The sequence below is a fragment of the Pongo pygmaeus genome, chromosome 20 (assembly GCF_028885625.2).
Source record: "Pongo pygmaeus isolate AG05252 chromosome 20, NHGRI_mPonPyg2-v2.0_pri, whole genome shotgun sequence".
Lineage (NCBI taxonomy): Eukaryota > Metazoa > Chordata > Mammalia > Primates > Hominidae > Pongo > Pongo pygmaeus.
In genome coordinates this window covers 35,608,284-35,629,034 of record NC_072393.2, presented here as the reverse complement: position 1 = coordinate 35,629,034, position 20,751 = coordinate 35,608,284, and the positions used below count along the sequence as shown (strand labels likewise).

General features: G+C 50.1%; 1 protein-coding gene across 13 annotated transcripts in view; it reads right to left on the bottom strand.

Annotated features, from left to right (window-relative positions):
* Positions 1–20,751, bottom strand: part of ZNF536 (zinc finger protein 536) — a 487,338-nt gene that overhangs the window by 247,506 nt on the left and 219,081 nt on the right. For all 13 annotated transcript variants that reach the window (XM_054464745.2, XM_054464746.2, XM_063657194.1 and 10 more), the window contains one exon: positions 18,506–20,677. In XM_054464745.2, coding sequence (XP_054320720.2) covers positions 18,506–20,675 — 2,170 coding nt within the window. In that variant the 5' untranslated portion in view covers positions 20,676–20,677. The remainder of the gene's footprint in view (positions 1–18,505; positions 20,678–20,751) is intronic.

Sequence of the window (20,751 nt, the reverse complement as noted above, 5' to 3'; positions counted from 1 at the left end):
AGTCAGGCTCACTTCCACCCCCATCACCCCAGGCCTGCACCCCTAATCCTTCATCGTGTCCATAGAACTTGGCCAGCTAAACTCGTAAGCAGTGATGTGATCACTTTGCAGGTGCTGGCCACAGGGCTTAGGCCTTAAACACTCCGCAGACCTAAGATGCAGTGACCGCAGTTGAAGGCTGTACCCCACACCCTGGCTTCCAACAGGCACAAGTGAGTGAGGCAGCTACTCTGTTGGTGAACTTCAACAGGCAGGAGGCAAGAGAGAAAACAGCTACTCCTAGAGCCATCTCTTAGGCTCATGAAGGAGAATAATCATCCAGGGAGAAGTTGGACATGATCCAAGGTCACCACTGTCCCCGAGAAGGGGTCCCGAGGATGCTGACAGCAAACTGAACACATCACCATGAGGTTTGGTCCCCGAGCCACACCGCCATGCCTGCACCCCATCTCAGCCCCCCACGCTCCCTCACACACTTGGTAAGCTGCCCAGCTCACAATAACCCCCACCAAAAGTCTACAGTGGCAGGCCTTGTGCTGTGAATTTAGGTTCTTACGGGAAGAGCGGTGGGAAGGACTAAATCCCAGTTGGCTGCTAGGCAAAGTGCCTTTTGTGCTGAGAGAAGGCGCTTCATTTCATTCTGTATAAGTTGACCACGTTCCCTGACATCTGCTGTGCTCCATGCCCTGTGCAGGGAACCATGATGGAAATACGGCCGAAGAAAACACAAACCCTGCCTCATGGAGCTCACGGACCTCCTCCGGGCACAAGGCTGGCTGAGCTCCAGAACACAGGCTCCCTGAATGGGGACCCCAGAGCCTCAAGCCCCAGCTTCTTCCAGGAGGTGCTTGAGGCTGCAGAGGCCACAGCTGTATACTGGAAGGCAGGGCTTTCTGCATTTCCCAACTTGCACCCCAAAAGCCAGATCTTCCACCTGAGGCTGAGCCAGCATTAGGGAGGGAAGACCCCACTAGTGATGAGTGAAAGTTTTGGGAAAAGGGGCAAGGACAGGCTCAGAACGCAGATACCCCTCCTCTAAGGAAAGTTGAAGGTCATAGTCCTTGGGGGAGGTCAAATCCACCCTATGTGATAATAAGCCATCATGATATGCAACACACATGCACCCCAATCCATGCCAACACAGGCAAATTCATATAGATACACGCATCCCAACACACACATCCTTATCCACACAACACACACCCATCCCATTCCAACACAGGCAAATGCATACAGATACACACATCTCAACACACACATCCTTATCCACACAACACACACCCATCCCACTCCAACACAGGCAAATGCATACAGATACACGCATCCCAACACACACATCCTTATCCGCACAACACACACCCATCCCATTCCAACACAGGCAAATGCATACAGATACACGCATCCCAACACACACATCCTTATCCGCACAACACACACCCATCCCATTCCAACACAGGCAAATGCATACAGATACACCCATCCCAACACACACATCCTTATCCACACAACACACACCCCATTACATTCCAACACAGGCAAATGCATACGGATACATGCATCCCAACACACACATCCTTATCCACACAACACACACCCATTCCATTCCAACACAGGCAAATGCATACGGATACACGCATCCCAACACACACATCCTTATCCACACAACACACACCCATCCCATGCCAACACAGCAACATAATTGCACACCCAAATGCCACATCCTAACACTTCCCAATAACCTCAAGCACATACTGACATTCACATCCCAAGCCACTGTCAGCCGTGCACACATCAATACACATACTCAACACAGGCACGTCCTCTCTCATACCAAGACAGCCATAGCCCAAGACACACACGCCAACACATACTTAAACACATACACACAGGCACAGAGGGATATGTGCACCCACAGCAACCTACACCTGAAAGATTAAGGTAACTTGCAGATATACATACAGCATTACCACCCCAAGACAGCACAAGCACACCCACCAATATATCCATATCCCCACATGCACAACACGCATTCAACACACACACACACACACACACACACAAAATCACAAGAAAAGAACCTGCTGGCCTCCTCCCATCCATCACAGCAGACTCAGCCCCTCTACTGAGTCCTGGGCCCTTTCTCCAAGAGCATCTTAGATGGTGCCAGGGCCTCATGCCAGCCCCAAGCTTCCTGCTGCATGTGGCCAGTGCGAAGTGGCTGCTTGCTCCAGCCCTCTGTGCCCACAACAACAAAACTCTCAGCCACCCCTCCTCTGGAGGCCCTCCCAGACAATCAACTAGCCCTCCTAATTTATACCTCCATGGACTGCCCTAACCAGGCAGGAGGATTAGAGATCTCCTTCTCTTTCTCTTTGTCTACTGATGGGGGAGTCTCTCCTCTTCTGGAGAAGGGGTGGAGGTGGAGAGCTGACTTCCGGATGGTGTCTGCAAGCTCATGCAGACAAGGCAGCACCGGCGGTGCCTGCAACTTTCTTCTACCTGCAGGCCCCTTCTCCCACCAGCCACACACCCAGGCCATCTCCCCACACGGAGCTGCGGGCTAGAGCATGTACAGGACACTCACGAAGCATCATAGTGTCAGAAGGGACTGGGGAACTGAGACAGGGGCAAGCTCACACAGGCGGAGAGCCGGGCAGCCCAAGTCAGGCTGTGCTAGCCTGTCCGCCAGGCCATGCTCCTGTGGCCTCAGAGGGCCTCTTCCCCTTTCCTCCTTCCTGTCTTAGACACTAGGGGAACAAGTGTGACCTTGAGCAGGGGCTCAGGGATGTTCACAACCACAGCTTTGGGGGGGTCACCTCAAGCCTAAGTGTGGGGCTCAGGGGGGTCCCATCAGACATCACCAAGGGAGTAAGTGCTGGGCTATCCTCCTTCCCTGCTCCTTTCTCTGAAGGGATGTGGGGATGACTCCCACTGAGAAGCAAAGAGAGGGACGTGGTGACCTCTGACCTCCCTGCAGCCTGTCCTACCAGCAGCTGGGTTTGCTGGTGAGCTGCATTCTGCCTTCTGCTGCGTTTACACAACTCCCAGCATGGCCCAAAGGCGGAGTTAAAAGGCGAGAGGTCACACAGAGGTGGGTTCAAATGCCAGCTCTGCTGCTTCTAGCCTTACAACTCAATCCAACCTCTCCATGCCTCAGTTTACACATCCGCTGACACGCTGTCCCCTCCAGACCTCCGGGAATCTCTGGGAGGGCAGATTCCCAGTGATGCCTTCTGTGGAACACTCCTGGGCAACAGGGAAATGGGAGCCCATGCCAGGGGCCTGGGCTCACCCTATGCCCAACCCCTCCGATGCGCCCAAGCGGCCTGACCCTGCAGTCTTATCTCCTATCCTGTCCTTTCAGAGTGAGGACGAATGTAGGTTTGGGGGGCAGGCATCTTGTTTCTACCTGGGGAGGAGGCAGTGAAGGAGAAGGAGATGCAAGGAAGATGACCAGGCTGTTCCCCTGTGCTTGAGAGGACGTCCCAGGCCCTGTACCCTGAGCCGCAATCCCTGAGCTAACCCCTGTTTCTCTGTAGCTTCCCAACTCTCTTTTATGTGTGGGCCATTCCCAAAGACAGGCCAGCTTCTCCTCAAGAGCAGGGAATCCCGCCTTCCCTTCCTCTTGGGTGCCACCCCTTTCTCCACTAACATGATGAGGACACAGCCCTGCACACACAGTGGCCACATGGAAGGACATGTCATTTGGCTTTGCTGGTGTCCATTGTCATTTCCGGGCTGAGATGAGACTCAGTATTAGCAAAAAGAAGAGAACAGGCAGGAATGGACTCCTGGAGAAAGTGGCCAAAGAACTCGCTGTCCCATGTAACACAGTCGTATCTCTGTGACGGGAGAATGGGAGTTCAGAACCTCGTCACCATGTGCAGACTCCAAACCACCTTGCTCAGGGAGGCCGGGACACCTCTTTAGGTGTCCTGAGCAGGAGGGCCAGTGCCTCTGCTACTGGAAGAACCTCAGAGCGGTGACATTTTGGACACCATTCAGTTGCCCAAGCTCCATGCCTCCTCCTCCGTCTGAATCTCTGTGAGAAAGCTTCTCTCTGTCACATTCGGCCACAGGATGGATGAGCTGGCATACTCTCTTTCCCACTCCTCCAAGGACTAACTTCCTTGCCATGAACCAAGTGGTACACCCCATTCCCCTGGCAGCAGTGACTGGTTCAGGAATGGGCATAATAATACAAAAACACCTAGTAGGATGCAAGAAGATCATTGCTAGGCCTCTAGAAAAAAGTGCTGCTCTATTTGGTGGCATGGGGATGTGAGGTGTGAGCTCTGGCAGCCATTTTGCTACTATGAGGTAAGTCCATTGGGTTGCCGTTTGAGCTGCTAACTCCACCTCAGTTAGAGTCCAGACCTTCCAGTTCCATGAATCACTGCTCCTCTGTGGTTATAATTGTAGTTAAAGTCAGTTTGAATTGAGACTCACTGTGGCACGTTGGGCAGGAACTAAACCATCTTGAATTTGCTCCACACAGAGAAGGAAAGCTGCCTGCCTAGGACAGCATCAGTGACTGCTCAACAAGGGCACCCTAATCGACCTCCAGCAAAGAGAGCCTGATGCAAACAACTGGTCCCAACATCGCACCAGGGATATAGACAAATGGCTACCAGATTCAATGACACAAACCAGTGAGGCCGACCCCGTGAGCTGCACACCTCCCAACAGTCACTCTGCAGGCCGGGTACAGTGGCTCAGGCCTGTAATCCCAGCACTTTGGGAGGCCGAGGCGGGTGGGTCACTTGAGGTCAGGAGTTCGAGACCAGCCTGGCCAATATGGTGAAACCCTGTCTCTACTAAAAATACAAAAATTAGCCAGGCTTGATGGGATGCACCTGGAGTCCCAGCTACTTGGGAGGCTGAAGTGGGAGAATCACTTGAACCGGGAAAGCAGAGGTTGCAGTGAGCCAAGATGGAGCCACTGCACTCCAGCCTGGGTGACAGGGAGAGACTCCATCTCAAAAAAAAAAAAAAAAAGAAAAAAGAAAAAAAAAGAAAGTTGCATCCAGATGAAATGAACATTCAATAGGGTAAAAAAAAAATAAAATAAAATAATAATAATAATAATAAAACAACCACTCCCCTGGTCGAGTTGCCCATTTTTACCTGTTTGTGTTTGTATTGTATAGTGCAGAAATAAACCTAATAACAGACGATGTCTATTGAGCACCGGAGTCTTCACTAACAGCTTTATAAAACGAAGCAAACACTACCATTATCCTCATTTTTACATGGAGGAAATCAAGGCACAGAGAGGCTGAGGAGCCCTTGCTGGGCCACACAGCTCCTAAGGGCCAGCACCAGAGTCCTCGGCCACAGTTACCACACTCATAGCCGTGCTGGGTAAAGCAGGGGCCCTGGCAGTGCCCCTCCAGCTGCAAGACTCTGCCTCTATGGCATCCAGGAGAGATGGGAGGTGGAAGGGGGGCCCACGGGAAATGAGATAGAAGAGAGTCTCCCCAGCCCCTCACCAGGCACATGGGTCCCTCAGAGACGACACAGTGAAGCTCGGATGAAAAATCAGCAGGAAATCAGCCAGGCGTGGTGGCTCACGCCTGTAATCCCAGCACTTTGGGAGGCTGAGGCGGGCGGATCACCTGAGGTTGGAAGTTCGAGACCATCGTGAGCAACATGGAGAAACCCCGTCTTTACTAAAAATACAAAATTAGCCTGCTGTGGTGGCATATGCCTGTAATCCCAGCTACTCGGGAGGCTGAGGCTGGAAAATCTCTTGAACCTGGGAGGCGGAGGTTGCAGTGAGCCGGAGATCGCGCCATTGCACTCCAGCCTGGGCAACAAGAGCGAAACTCGGTCTCAAAAGAAAAAAAAAAAACACAGCAGGAAATCAAGGAAATACTTGGACCCTAGGAACATTAATTCTCTACTCAAGGAACAGCAGATAAGACCCTTTAAAGTCACCACCGGGGCCATGGAAACATTTAGGAAGGGAGAGGAGAGAAAGGTGGGGGAAACATTGAAAGATGTGGGAAAAATGGAAGCTGAGAGGCGTCTCAGAATCTTCTGCACTTCCCCACCCAAATTCCCATGATATGGAGGAAAAAGCCAAAGCCCAGAGAAGGAAAGCGAGCTGCCTAAATAGTCCAGCAGGATGACTAAACGCAAGGCCCCGAAAATGTGTGTGGGGCCCGGCTCCAAAGTGAAGTGGGGACGTCCCGCCCTCAGCCTTTCCTTTAACGTGAGAAAATGTGTTTGTCTCTGGCTTAATATCTAAGCATATGATGTTTTGTTTCATCAGAAAATAAAGGGCAATTGACTAGAAGTCACTTCCACCCATTCTCATAGCAAGTCCTCGTTCAGTTCATGTCCCACCCACCACCCAAAAAGAAGAGGGGCCGTATCCATGAGTGCCTGCAATCCTCTGCTGCAGGCTGCAGATGGACGTTCTGACATACTGGGGGTGCAGCCCTCCCATGAGACACCCAGAGCCCCTGTGGGGTAGGTATGGACCGTTCCTAAGGCAGACAGGGAAATGGATAAAATCTGAGCCCTCCTTCCCAGTGTGGGGCCTCACAGGTTCTCTGCACGCTCCAGCTGCAGGGTCCCAGTAGAAGCCTCACACCCCCGACCGCCTGATATGCCTTCCTCCATTCATGAGCCACTGCCTCCAAGGACAGCATGGTCAGGGGGCCATGAGCTGGAGCAAGGAGCCTGCCTCTCACTTTCTGGTGTGGAGAGCTGTCCTGTGCTCTCCCTCAGGGAGGCCCCCTATGTGGTGTGTAGGGTGCAACAAAGCTTTCATTGGGCCTCAGCAGCTCCCATCCTGCTCCGGCCCTCTCCCTCCCTTCCCAGCCTGGGATGCCTTCCTGGGAAGCACCCGCTGGACTGTTCTCCCAGGGCCTCTTCTGTATGTGACAAGGCATTTACTTAGACTGTGGCTCCCAGCCAGGGAAAGGGCAGCAGCCAGCCACAGTGGCTGAAAGAGACTTGTCTGCTTCCTCCAGGAAGTCACCAGGATTGGCCTAATTCTACAGAAGGAAAGAGTTACTCCTCCTTGCCAAAGAAGTCACTGAGCTAATTGAAGTGGTTCCTTGCCCTTTCAGTTCCTTTGAGAACAAATTGGGCACCAAGGTGCTCCCACAGGCCCCAGGGTAAACCCTCCCATGTGTCTGTCTCACTCTGTGAATTACCTGTCCAGCACCTAGAGGCTGTGGGCTTCCAGACGCTGAAATGCATCTCTATTCATCTTTTTTTTGTTTTTTTTTTGAGATGAAGTCTTGCTCTGTTGCCTAGGCTGGAGCACACTGGTGTGATCACAGCTTACCACAACCTCTGCCTCCTGGATTCAAGCAATTCTCCTGCCTCAGCCTCCCTAGTAGCTGGGATTACAGGCACCCACAACCACGCCCAGCTAATTTTTGTATTTTTAGTAGAGATGGGGTTTTGCCATGTTGGCCAGGCTGGTCTCAAACTCCTGACCTCAAGTGATCTGCCCACCTTGGCTTCCCAAAGTGCTGGGATTACAAAGAGCCACCATGCCCGGCCTCTGCTCATCTTTGCATCTCCAGCACCTGATGCCTTGCTCAGTGTTCAGAACCCACTTAATAAGCATTTCATCCTTCAATGAATAAATAAGTGAATTAATGATTGAACAAACAAATGAGTGTATTTATGAATGAACAAATCAGTCACAGAGTGGCGTAGTGATAGGGAACTACCTAGCTTCAGGCAGACAGGCTTCAGTACAATCTTACGAGGGGATTTTCTCATGGTGCAAACACCAGCGTAAAACAAACAGTCTAGAGCCGCAGCACACAGTGGGTGGTTTAGCTCTGCCACCTCGGGCTCTCCAGCCTGTGACCAGAGAGTCTACTGCGAGGCGACACACCTAAGGAAATAATGGTGCAGGAGATCAGAATGATCGATGAGGTCACAAATGCTGCGGAAATGTACACCTCAGAGGTTGCATCTCAGGCAAAAAAAAAAAAAAGAAAAGAAACAAGTCCCGTGTTCATGAATCAGAGATTGGCTAAACCATTTTATAGATATAGAGTTTTTCTTGGATTCTCCATCTTTCTAGTGTTTCCTCCACGTGCATATTACTTGTGTAAAGCTTGGGGAAAAAAAAGTATAACTATTACTATTAGGACAGGAATCTACAAGCAACAGCCCAGGGGCCAAATCTGAACCATTGCCAATTTTTGTAAATAAAGTTTTATTGAAACACCATCACACTCTTATTTATGAAAGAATTGAATGTTTACTACAGAAACTACGTGGCCCCCAAAGCCGAAAATACTCATTAGCTGGTTCTTTACAGGAAAACTTTGTTGATCCTGGTGTGAAATGTTCAATGACAAGAAAAAATATGACATACATTTCAGTAAGAACTTACACAGAAGTATGTACTTTTTGGCTAACTACATTTTTAGTTGCATAAAAAGGACTGGAAAAGTATGAATTAAAAATGTTCACCTCGAGTTTGATAGATCAGTAGGGTGACTAGAGTTAACAATAATCTATTGTACATTTCAAAATAGCCAAAAGAGAATAATTCAAATGTTTCTAGAATAGAGAAAAGATAATATTTTTTGAGACAGGGTCTTGCTCCGTTGCCCAGGCTGGAGTGCAGTGACACAATCTCATCTCACTGCAACCTCTGCCTCTTGGGCCTAAGCAATCCTCTTACCTCACCCTCCCAAGTAGCTGGGACTACAGGCGTATGCCACCACTGTGGCTAATTTTTGTATTTTTTGTAGAGACAGGGTTTCGTTATATTGCCCAGGCTGGTCTCAAACTGCTGGGTTCAAGTGATCTGCCCACCTCGGCCTCCCAAAGTGTTGGAATACAGGCATGAGCCACTGGATCCAGCCAAGATAAATATTTAAGGTGATGAAGGTCCCAATTACCCTGATTTGATCTTTACACATTATATGAATGCGTCAAATTAGCACAGGTACCTTAAAATCTGTACATAAACTATGCATCGATAACAAAATATTTACTAGTTTAGTGAAGAAAAAAAAGTGTTCACAGTGATTATTCCTGAGTGCTGGTAGGCATACACATTTAATTTTTTTTATTTTTTATTTATCTGTATCTCTTAAATGTCCAAGATGAACAAGAATTACTTTATAGTAAGAAAAAAAGAATAATGAAGTCATTGAACAACAACAGCATCATAAAGTCAGTGAACGGGACTCGTGGAGGAGACCAAGTAGAAAGGTTTTATTTGTTTGTTTGTTTGTTTGTTTTTGAGATGGAGTTTTGCTCTTGTTGCCCAGGCTGGAGTGCAATGGCTTGATCTCGGCTCACCGCAACCTCCTCCTCCCGGATGCAAGCGAATCTCCTGCCTCAGCCTCCCGAGTAGCTGGGATTACAGGCACCCGCCATCAAGCCCGGCTAATTTTTGCATTTTTAGTAGAGACGAGGTTTTGCCATGTTGGCCAGGCTGGTCTCGAACTCCTGACCTCATGTGATCCACCTGCCTCGGCCTCCCAAAGTGCTGGGATTACAGGAGTGAGCCACCACACCCGGCCCCAAGTGGAAAGGTTTTGAAGGTCACTAAAAAGGACATTTCTGAGGGGTCTGGCCCCAGCCAGGGACGGACATGAACACTGCCAAGCTTTCTCTCTCAACAGGGATTATGATGCCCACAGCAGCTTTGCTGAGGGATCACTCCAATTTTTCAGGGCAAACTACTGAGTTTTTAAAAAATGAAATGAAATGAAAATAAAAACACATATTTTAGCAACAAATTAAAAAATATACATATTTAGCAATAAAGAGAAGCATGTATCTGTCTTGTTCTTCAAGAACACCACCACTGCATACACTTCATGTTGAACTCAACGTTAACATGTTGGACATGTTCCAAAATGCCTCTCAAGATGATTGAGGACAACTGAGAGTGTCCAAAAGCCATGACGACAACCACCGCACTAAGAGTTTCTGGACATTACTTTAACGAAGAGAAGAGAGCACTGTGGTGCGATCCTGTTTCGTCGTGCATCAAATGGTTTTGGAACTGAGGTCAAACAAAAGAAAAGAAACCAGCGTTGGCCAAAAGTCTAGTCCTACAAGTTGCCTCTGCAAAGGAAAGGACTGATTTCTCCATGAAATGCCCTGAGCCCCATGGCACAGAGTAAAACTGAAAGGTTCCTAAAGGTAGACACTGCTTGCAAGAAAAGCTGGAAAATGACCCCGTCCTTTGGAAGCAAGTGAGGAGGTGTTAAAGCCAAGCCCGTCCTCATGCCCACATTGGAGGCAGCCTCCTGGCTGGGCACCGTTAAGGGGAGGGCCGGCCTCCCATGTGGTGTGGTGAGCAGCCAAGCCAAGGAGTCAGCTTGTGCTGTGCCTCTCGCTTCTCCCAGACACATGCCACATGTCACACAAAAACCCCAAGGCTCACAGCAACAAAGAGATGGGTCCCACAAGAAGCTAAGCCCTGGACAACTTTCTCTTGGGGGTGGTGGAAACAGGAGGCAAATGAATTCTGCCTGGACCGCTGCCCTTGCTTTCGGCATGGCCCCCGTTTTGCCCAGGCCCACCCATCAGGTAGCTGAAGATGGTGTTTGTTCAGACACGCATTGTTTTGGGACTCTGCGGTCTTTTTTGAAGATGTGGCTCAGGGAAAGGATGGTAGCAAATCTCTGTGCTTAGTTTGCCCTGTTTGTTGCAAGCTGAGCCGCTGAGTTCTAGATCCTGTCTCACAGGCACATTTCAGAGGCACAGCATTCATTTCTTATATTCTGCTGATCAGCCCTGCTATTACAGGGAAGGAGCAGTCACTGACCAATCCCAGCTGGCGCCACCCCATCATACTCACAATATGCAAGGACTTAGGTGAAGAGAGTACGCAAAATACAACACAAAACAAATAGATGAAAATACAGCCCTAGTAAACCTAAACCAGACCTGGCTCGAGGATGAACCGAGGGCCCCACAGACAGCAAAGAGCCCACACGCACCCTGAGGTAGACCTGTCTTAGCTACCTGGCTCCCAGGGGACCCCAGCCCAGCTCAGGTGCCTTAGTTAGCAGGTTCTGCCCAAGAAACAAGGCCCACAGCTCTGCCCAAGTCCTGTTCCCCTAAGTTCCTTTTGGGGGTGGGGGGGACACAGCTTTCTGAAAAGGGCTTTCCAGATGGCGCCTGGCTGTGGCAGTGCCAGACTCCACAGCTTAAGTAAATGTTGCCATCGCCCCATCCTGCCAGGAAAAGGCAAGGGGGACCCACGGCCGCTCTCAGCTGCAGCAACTCTCACTTCCTGGGGAGATCAGAGTCTCCCCACCACCTGCCCACCTCCCCGACACCATGCACCCCTCTTGGAGAGCCCCTTTCCTCTGCATTTGCAAGCCTCGCTCAGCCCCCGCCTCCTTCCTCCACATGCCAGCACCATCAACAAGGGTGGAGAGATGCACCCATCAGATGCCAACAGAGGAGAGGAAGGCAAAGGGAGGTGAGACACCCAGAAGGGCAGCAAACAGGCCCAAGGGTCACAGATGGCAAAGGTTCCAGCCCAATCATCACGGATTTGGGAAGTGTGCACAAATCCAATCTCCTGATCTCTGCAGGTGTTTCTCCACCCCTGCCATCAATGCTCCAAAACAGCTCTACGGGTAAAGGAGTTAACTACTCACTCCCCTGACTTCTCAGGCTCAAAAGGCTTCCAAATGCTCCCTGCACAGTTCTTTCCCATGAAATTCACTGTCTCCATCTCTAGATCTCCAAGTATACCCACGGTCTCTCTCTAGAACGAGTGGAATATCGAGGCCAGTATAACGGGCCTTGTTGAAGCCAGCCCTGTCCCCACCGCTTTGAGACATCAGGGCTACCTGCCAGAAACTTCTCAGGGAGAAGGGGCAGACCTGGGAAATGCACTCAGGTGTAGAGGAAGAAAGTCTTACCTTACCCTTCCTGGGAACGCACTTCCTATGAGCAGGACACAAAGCTTCAAACCAGAGAAAGAATTAGAAAGATAAGCAACCCGGCAGTGAAGGGATCTGGGCGGCCAGAAGGACCCCAATCTGCCCTGTATGCAGAGGCTGCCCCAGCTCTGCAGAAGTGGCCCCTGGCAGGGCTCACATAACACGGTGGGCATCATTTCCCAGCTATCTGAGTGCATGGTAAGCATGCGAGTGGGTAAGAGTCAGACCCTGGAAGCTCGTGATACCTGCTTCTGGCCAAACCATCAATCAGGGGACACCTTGTGGCTGTCTGCAAAGCAAATTACTAACTCCCGCCCCAATACACACAAGGTGGTGGTCAAGACCTGAGCCTGGAACCTCCCATTCAAGTTAATGGAAATCACGCAGCCAATCCTTCAAGCTCTGTTTTGAAAATTGACCTCTTAATTCCTTGCCTCATTGTAACCTGTCCTTAGCTAATCTATGTTTTCCTTATTTCCATTAAATTTAGGTTTAAATGAACTTTTCCGTCCCTTGCGCTAACATGCATAGGGAGGAGAGCTTCATGGAGCTCCTCAGAAGCTCAGTGGGCAGGAGTGTTGGAAACAGAAGGGCAGCCCAGGCAACAGCGGTGTCCATCCCACAGATGGGCCAAGTGAGGCCGCCAGAGAAACACATTTGAGTGACTCCGCGGCCTCGAATCTAATCCCTCACAAGCGAAACCATGTCCTGCCTGTTATGTGCTGGAGCAGAGAGGATGCTCTGCCTCTGCAATTTTATGCCACACATCTCTGATGTTACACTCCCAGTTTGAAGACTTTCAGAGCCTGGGCAAGTACCCTCTTTCTGAAATGCCAAGTGACGGTGGAGTGGCATCAAGCAGCCCCGGAGAAGTGGGATTTATGGCTCCATGTAAAGGGGTCAGAAAGATGGTAAAAGCCCCGAAGTGTTACTGATTGTTCCCAAATCATCGCTTCTAAGCACGAGATGATACAAGTTCACCAAGTGAATGGGAAGTTTATAAAAAGAAACTGCTGGTAGGCATCCGGCTCCCGGGGAAGGAGGAGGACGATGTGACAGCCGCACATGCATCTAAGAGCAACGGCGATCCCGGCACGAGCAGGGTATCGCAAGTGGACAGACCACCCTTGGGCCCCAGCGGAAAGGTGGCCGCCAGGGGAGGACACGAGGGCCTCTGACCCTGTGCCCCATCTGACATTCCCCAGGAGCCACCTGACCAGCCGGCTTATTCTCCTAGGCGGGCGGCCACCTCAGCTCTCGGCTCTCAGCTCAGGGGACGGGCCTTGGCCGGCGTCCGCCTGGGCACAGCTTCGGCACACACGAGCCGAGCCTCCGTAAATCTCCACAAACACGGCGGCCGCCTGCACACGCTTCCACGGCAGGGACGGAAGGGCTGCATATGGCGCTCGGTTTTCACAGCTGAGCTTTAAAAAAAGTGCAGCTTTTCATCTCACTGAACCAGCTCCCAAATTAGGAGGTGGGGAAGGGAGGCTGGAGTTGAGGTGGGCTGGGGCCAGAAAAATAAGGAAGCAGGGGACAGGGGGAGGCATAGGGGGAACCTTTAAGGCGAAATGTGATTTTAAAAGGAATCTCAGACTATGATCTGTTCATAAGGTCCTTCTGGAAAATTAAATAATGTTGCCTATTTGTCATCCCCAAATTGACTAATTTCAAGTTCCTAATATCATTTTTAAAATGATTTTTTTAATATATAACAATGAAGGAGTCTATCTAAGAGGGCATCACTCACATGCTTGAGCCTGGGCTAAAAAAATTTTAAGCATTATTTATAAATGGGATTATTGTTTTCCAAAGTTCTGCTCCGCAAAGAGATTAGCTGCCACCATGCCCAGGGGGGTCTCCCCAAGTCCTTTTTAATTCCCTGCCTAGAGGTGGAAGGTGGTTGGACTGGAACAGGAGGAAGAAGCCTGCTCCGGCAGTTTTCCTGGAATTGCCTGGAAACTTTTACTTTCTGTTTCCTCTGCTGATAATGACTGTCTTCGGCTCTGCAGCCAGCTCCCCTCTCCCCCCCTCCAGCCCCCTGTTGCTGCAGCCTCCCCGAGCTCCGGTATAAAGTTTGGCTTTTGCAGCAGGAAGCAGCTGGGCCAAGCAACCAGCGAATGATAATGACCTCAGAAATCTGCTGTTCGCTCGGCAACAATAGGGTGCTCAGTCTACTGGAAAATTGTGTTCATCAGCTAACTCTGCTCAGTTACTAATTGACATTGCCAAATATTTTAAGAACAATTGGAATGCACAAGCAAAAAAAAAAAAAAAAAAATGAAGATCTTAATCCTCAAACTCAAATTTTTTTTCTTTTTCTTTTTCTTCTTTTGGGTGCCTGGATTTGTTTGTGTGTGGAGCAGGCACCGGTTATCGTCAATGGGGGCAGGGAGGGGGAGCCACATGAGAAAAAGAGGTGGAAAAGAAAGAAAATCTATCATATCACTATACACCCCATGTAAATGCGAGAGCGCCCCAGATAAAGGCCTTTGATGCTGTGGTCAATGGGATGGAGACCCAGCATTTCAGGAATGCAGCTCTAACAACAAAAGAAGACCTCGCAAGGCTTTTAGCCCAGCTGACCAAATAATCCTTGTCCATCTCAAAATATTATACCAGAAGTAGTAGGGGTTAACGATATTTTCATCTTCGCATCTCTCCCTGGCTTTCCATTGATCCTGTAACTTAGCCGACTTTATTTAATGAACAGAGGGTCAATGCATTCAATTACCCCCTTCCCACCATCAACACTTCAATTATCCCCACTCCAAAATTATGGGGAATTCGGAAGGTAACTGCCCTGTTGGATATAATGAACAGTACCGTTTCTTAGTACATTAAGTTTTAATTATTCTGAGTGTGATTTCCAAAGCAAAATCGGAAGAAACAGAACTTTGGTTGTGTTCTGACTCAGAGCAAAGCTAGGATTCGAGCTCAGCCTTAGAGGAGGTTTTAGAGAAAGATGCAAAGATTAATGCCATAAGAGCGTTTGCACGCAAGCCAGAAATGAGGAGGCATCGAAACAGCCACCCCGCTTTCTAAATGCCATAAAAGTAAAATTAATAAGCTGCTGCTTGCCAAATAGTTTCTCTTTGCATTGTACACGGAGGCTACATTGAATGACATTGACCACGGTGTGAAATTACTGGTAAGTCAAATAAACAACAACAAAACAAAAATAAAACAAAGGGGGAAGATGGGGAAGTGATCTGTGTGACTAGTTTTGTCCATTTTCTGTTAGAAAATATGACCTCTCAATTTGTCAAAGGTCCTAGTTTTCGCAGTTGATCTTAAGCTTGGTTCTCAGCAGTTTGGAGAGCCAAAGAACAAACACATTTTCTGGTTCACTGGAATCATTTTCACATGTTCACTGATTCAAACATTCTTTTGCTCACATAACAAACAGCTGCATCCCACATTAGCCTAGCCAGTGACAGTCGCCCATCTCGGCAATAACTGTTTGATTGCAAACTTGACCCCTTCTTCGTCTCGGTCTGAGCAAGACATTTTTAAACAGCCACTCCGTTCCCAATCCTTCTTTGCAAAGAATTACATCAGATAACAAAGGACGTCTCTGCCACGCATTGTAAGCCTTCTTCTAGAGATCTGTTCTAAGAGGCTCTGTAAAAAGGTTTTTTATGATGAATTCAGAACTACTATCATGTTAAGAGCAGCGATTTATAAAGAAGAATTCATTGGTTAAGATCTGAAAAAATAGTTTCTCAGGCCCTACTGACCCAGTTTTCAACAAAAAAAAGAATCAAGTGATGCAAATTAAGTTTTGCGACATTGTTATGCAGTCTGAGAAATTTGTAAAACCGTGTTTTGCAGTTATTTCTTAATAGAAGCCTTAATAAGTACTTCTTTCTTTACTTAAGGGCTTAAAGATTTTTTTCCTCTCTCTCCTTCACCTTGCAGGTTTCTCTTTAACAGGTAATAATAAAATACCCATTGTATCCAGATTTTTATTTAAATGCTTATTTTAATCGCACTTCTATACAAGTCAAACTTGTTGGAAATAAGAGAGAGGACTAACCAGATTTGGTTAAGAGTCCTAAATCCCAGGGAAACCTGAATGCCCCAGACGCACAGCTAATTCGGGTTGTATATTGGTATGCCCTCAATTCTCCTACTTAGTCAGAAAATTATGAAAGGGTCTAATTTGAATATGAAGAAAACAAAGAAGTCAACCAGAAATGAAAGAATCAGTATTCACAATTGTAAAATACTTCAATGAGGGGAAATAAAAGTGAGAAGATAACCACAACTCAAGTATGATTCTCTTTTGAGTCATGAGCACCATTGGTTCTTTTTAAGCAAAATGGGTTTTTTCAACCGAGCACTGAGAGATAGGCAAGCAACAGAGATAGGAATAGCACGAGGCTATCACTTGGCCAGAAGGTGAGAAAAACACGGTAAACACGTCATTAATGAAGCTGAACATTTGGTGTCAGAATATTCTGCCGAGACCCTTACATTTCAGGAGGTCTGAGAGAGGGATGGAAATCTGTCAATGTTAACTCCATGTCACTCTAAAAACTTAGGGGAACCAGTTTGCTGTCTGCACCCTGTCCTGTAAAGATCCTAATCCAGAATCAGAGACGACACATGACAGAAGAGGAGACCTCATCCTAGGAGGCCAGAAAGAGCTCCTCCTGACATTGGGACACCTGGCACTTGGCTGCCTCTCGAGTAGGGATCTATCTTTACATGGTGAAAACCCTTCCCTTGAATCTTAGTATGTTCCATGTGACAGTCGCTCCAGGTAGTGTGACCTCACGCCTCCTTGGCACTCATGCTGCTGGTTAGACACTTCCTAAGCATCTCATCAGTAATAAATCCCAAACAAGTCTAGGACTCCAGGAGTAGACAGTGTGTTTCATGGGTATTTAAGCAGCGGCATTAAGTGCTATCGGAATCTCTGGAATGTGCAGACCAGATTTATGTGTCTTAACAATTCTTTACTGGTTTGTAATAAGCCGGCAGAGTCCCACTTTATTTTAATACTAATTTTGTCCTAGAAGAAGAGTATGCTTAAGCAAGACTATAACAGCAAAGCTAAAACTGGCATCTACTTAATAAGTGCAGCAGTGAATTGCCTCCAAGATCGAAATAGGTATCTAAACCAAAGAGTGAGGGGGGTATCAAGAAAGAAGAAAAAACTTTTAAAAAATGACCCTCAACAGTGTGTTGCTACGTCTTTAACAGTGGGCAAGGCAGTGCCTCGAGGTGCCTCAAACTGTCTTTCATTTTCTAGACTTAATGGCTGATTGCAGAAATCAATGTTGCCATTAGTAACAGGGTATTTGTTATGGCATGATTTCCTCTGTTGTTAGGCTGCAGAATGATTACAGTATTAGCGAGGTGCTTTCTTTATAAAGGGCTAGAGATATAACTTTCAATTTACTACCCATTAGTAAGGGTCTTTAGAAATATGGATGAAGGCAACACCTTACCTGCTGTTAGGTGGTGATTTTAATTTAGCCGTCTGAGGCTAGCGTGTTTTTTTGTTGTTGTTGTTGTTGTTTTGTTTTGTTTTTTTTTTAACTGGGCCAGGAAGCTTCATAATTTCACAGACATTTTGATGACAGATTTTCTGCTTTGCTATTTTAGATCCCAAAGCTGTATCGCCCGTGTAACACAGTACAATTTAAGACATAACAGTCATGCGTCTGTGTTTCAAATGCCTGTACTTTTCCAAACCATCAGAGGAAAGTGGTGGGGCTCTTTAGGTCACACGGATCTGGCAGGTGAGCCACGTTGTAATTTTGGAAGGGGCCAGAAGATAGGTTTGGCTTGGGGAGGGAGACTATGGTGCCTACATGAGAGAATTATGGGAATAGGCTAAGGGGGAAAGAAAGATGGCGAAGTTTGGAACTTACACATTCACATCCAGGGATAAAGCAGAATGCCAGCTCCTGAGTTCCAGAGATGAGACGATGGCCGACAGCGTCAGGCCATGAAATGGGGTTGGACAATTGCAAGAAAAAGGTAGATTATGCCAACTGAAAAATGTACCACCTGGCCATCTCCCGCACAACTTTCTTTTTTCTTTCTTTCTTTTTTTTTTTTTTTTTTTTTGAGACAGTGTCTCACTCTGTCACTCAGGCTGGAATGCAGTGGTGTGATCTTGGCTCACTGCAGCCTCCCCCCCCCAGGCTCAAGCGATTGTCCTGCCTTAGCCTCCCGAATAGCTAGGATTACAGGCATGCATCACCACATTTGCCTAATTTTTGGATTTTTAGTAGAGATGGGGTTTCTCCATGTTGGCCAGGCTGGCCTCGAACCCCTGGCCTCAAGTGATCCACCCGCCTCGGGTGCCCAAAGTGCTGGGATTACAGGCGTGAGCCACCACACCTGGCCTCAACTTACTTTCTTGGTAGCCAGTGTTCAAGGGAAGGCCTAAGAGGTGAAAGGACGGCCCTTTCCCTCCAGTCAGGGAGGGAAAGAAAGGCATGGCACAGTGTCCAACCCACCCATGTCCTCAACCAAGACCCACTGGCCTTGGAACGGACCGGAGGCCTGGGAGCAGAACCAGGCAGCCCTGGGCAGGGCTGCTGTACAAGCTGCTTCTCCCTGCTTCTCAGCTAACCTACCTGAGGAGGATGGCGAGGAGGGGTGCGGGCTGTCCTCCTGGGCACTCCCGGTCTGGGAGAGGCCGCCTCCGACCCCGCTCTCCTCGGTGACGTTGGAGGAGCCCGGCGTGGTGGAGCGGCTCACCGACTGGGACTCCTGGTCACTGCCCGAGCCACGCCGCTCATCCAGGCCCACGTGCAGCCCATCCTCCTCGCCCTTGCGGTCCCGCTTGTGGACACGGGAGTGCACAACCACCTGGTGGTAGGTGCGGAACACCCGGCCGCAGTCGGGGCACTCGGTGGGTTTCTCCTTCATGTTCCCAGGACCCTGCAGGTTATACTCGAGAGTCTGGTTCAGCCCGTGTGACAAAAAATCCCGACTGCTTTCTAAAGGGTCGAGCTTACTTGGCAGGTCTCTCTGGCTGCCCACTTTAGTGCTGTGAACCAAATCAGCAGGCATTTTCTGCTTGGAGCCATCTGCTCCCACTAACACGTACTCCCGCTTCTCCTTATCAAACAGAACCCCGGCGTTTGCCAAAGTGTCTTCGTGGTTGCGTTGCAGCGGATGCTCTTTAGACAAGAAGCCATGTTCCATGGCCATGCCCCTGGCCATGAGCTGCCAAGCCTGGTAGCTGTTCACCGGGTCCATCTCCGCAGCCTTGGCAGCCGCCTGCAGCCGCTCGATGCAGCTGGATTTCAGCGGCGGCACAAGGTTGAGGCATCCCAGGAGGGAGTGCTTGTCCCCCTCCGGGACGCCGTGGGCCATGCTGGAGATGGGAGACAGCAGCTTCCCCAGCGCGTCCTTCTCCTTCATGGGCAGCTCGCCTTTGCCATAGAGCTGGCTGGGCTCACTCAGGCTGGCTTTGTCCGGGGCCATGAAGCCGCTCTGCAGGCAGGAGAGGTACCTGGAGTACAGGTTGGCGTGGGCCTCCTGGGACATGCCGCCCATGGGCACAGGCACCTCGGGGTCGCTGGGGGACTTGTTCTTCACCGACAGCTTGTTGAGGTGGACCTTCATGTGGTTCTTGAGGAACCAGGGCTCCTTGAAGCGCCGGCCGCAGATCTGGCAGCAGTGCTCAAAGGAGTCTTTGTGCTTGCGCATGTGGCCCTTGAGGAACCACGCCTGGCTGAACACCTGGCCGCACACCTCGCAGCGGAACTCGTTGGCCGACTGCTCGCCACCGCCGTTGGGGCCCTGGCCCTGGGCCGACTCGGCGGTGATGTGTGCCTTCTCCACGTGGCTGATGAGCTCCTCCTCCTGCGAAGCCGCGAAGTCGCACAGCGTGCACTTGTAGGGCTTGTGCAAGATGCGGATGTGGCGGTCCAGCTCCTCGCGCTTCTTGAACTTGCCCTTGCAGAAGGTACAGCGGAAGCCCGCCGCCGGGGCCACCGCGTCCTCCTGCACGCTGGCCGGCTTGGGCGAGGGCACCGGGTGGGCCACGTCGGGCACGCTGTGGTTGGCCTGCAGGGCCAGGGTGCAGGCGGCCAGCGGGGCTTGCTGGGCGTGCGGCGGGGGCTTCAGGTCCGGCCGGGGCTGCAGCAGGCTGCCTTTCAGCTGCTTGTCCCGCAGGATGGCGCGCTCCTCCAGCTCGTGCAGCAGGCGGTTCTCCTCGCGCACACGCCCACGCCCCTTGCCCAGGTTGCCCAGCTTGTGGGTCCGCAGGTGAATCTTGAGGTTCCCCTTCTGCGCCGCCCTGTGGTCGCAGTACGGGCACTTGAAGGGCTTCTCGCCCGTGTGCGTGCGCATGTGCAGGGAGAGGATGCTGTTGAAGCGGAAGCGCTTGCCGCAGAGCGGGCACGGGTACTTGCGGTTCTTGCGGGCGTCGTCCTCGATGTCGCTCATCTGGGACATGATGCCCAGGTTCTGCCCGTTGAGGAACTGCTGCAGGTCCACCCTCCCGTTGAGGCTGGTGTCCACCTCCCGGCCCAGCTGGTTGGCCAGGAGCGCCATCTGACTGCCCATGGGCTGGCCGCTCATGGGCACGTGGGCCTTCTCCTCCAGGGATGTGGGGGGCTTCTCCTCGGGGTTGGGCCGGGGATGGAGCTCGGGGAAGGCATGGCTGAGCTGGGAGGTGATCTGGTGCAGCTTCTGACTCATGGCATACTGGCCGTTGAGGACGGGGCCGCTCAGGTGGGGCTCAGCTTCCGGCTCCGCCGAAGACACTCCAAGGCACAGGCTCGCTTCTTCCATCCCTGAAAAGAGAGGCAGAGTTCAGATCCGTGCCAGGTGCGGCTGTGGCGCCATGAATCAACAGCATTGGCGGGCA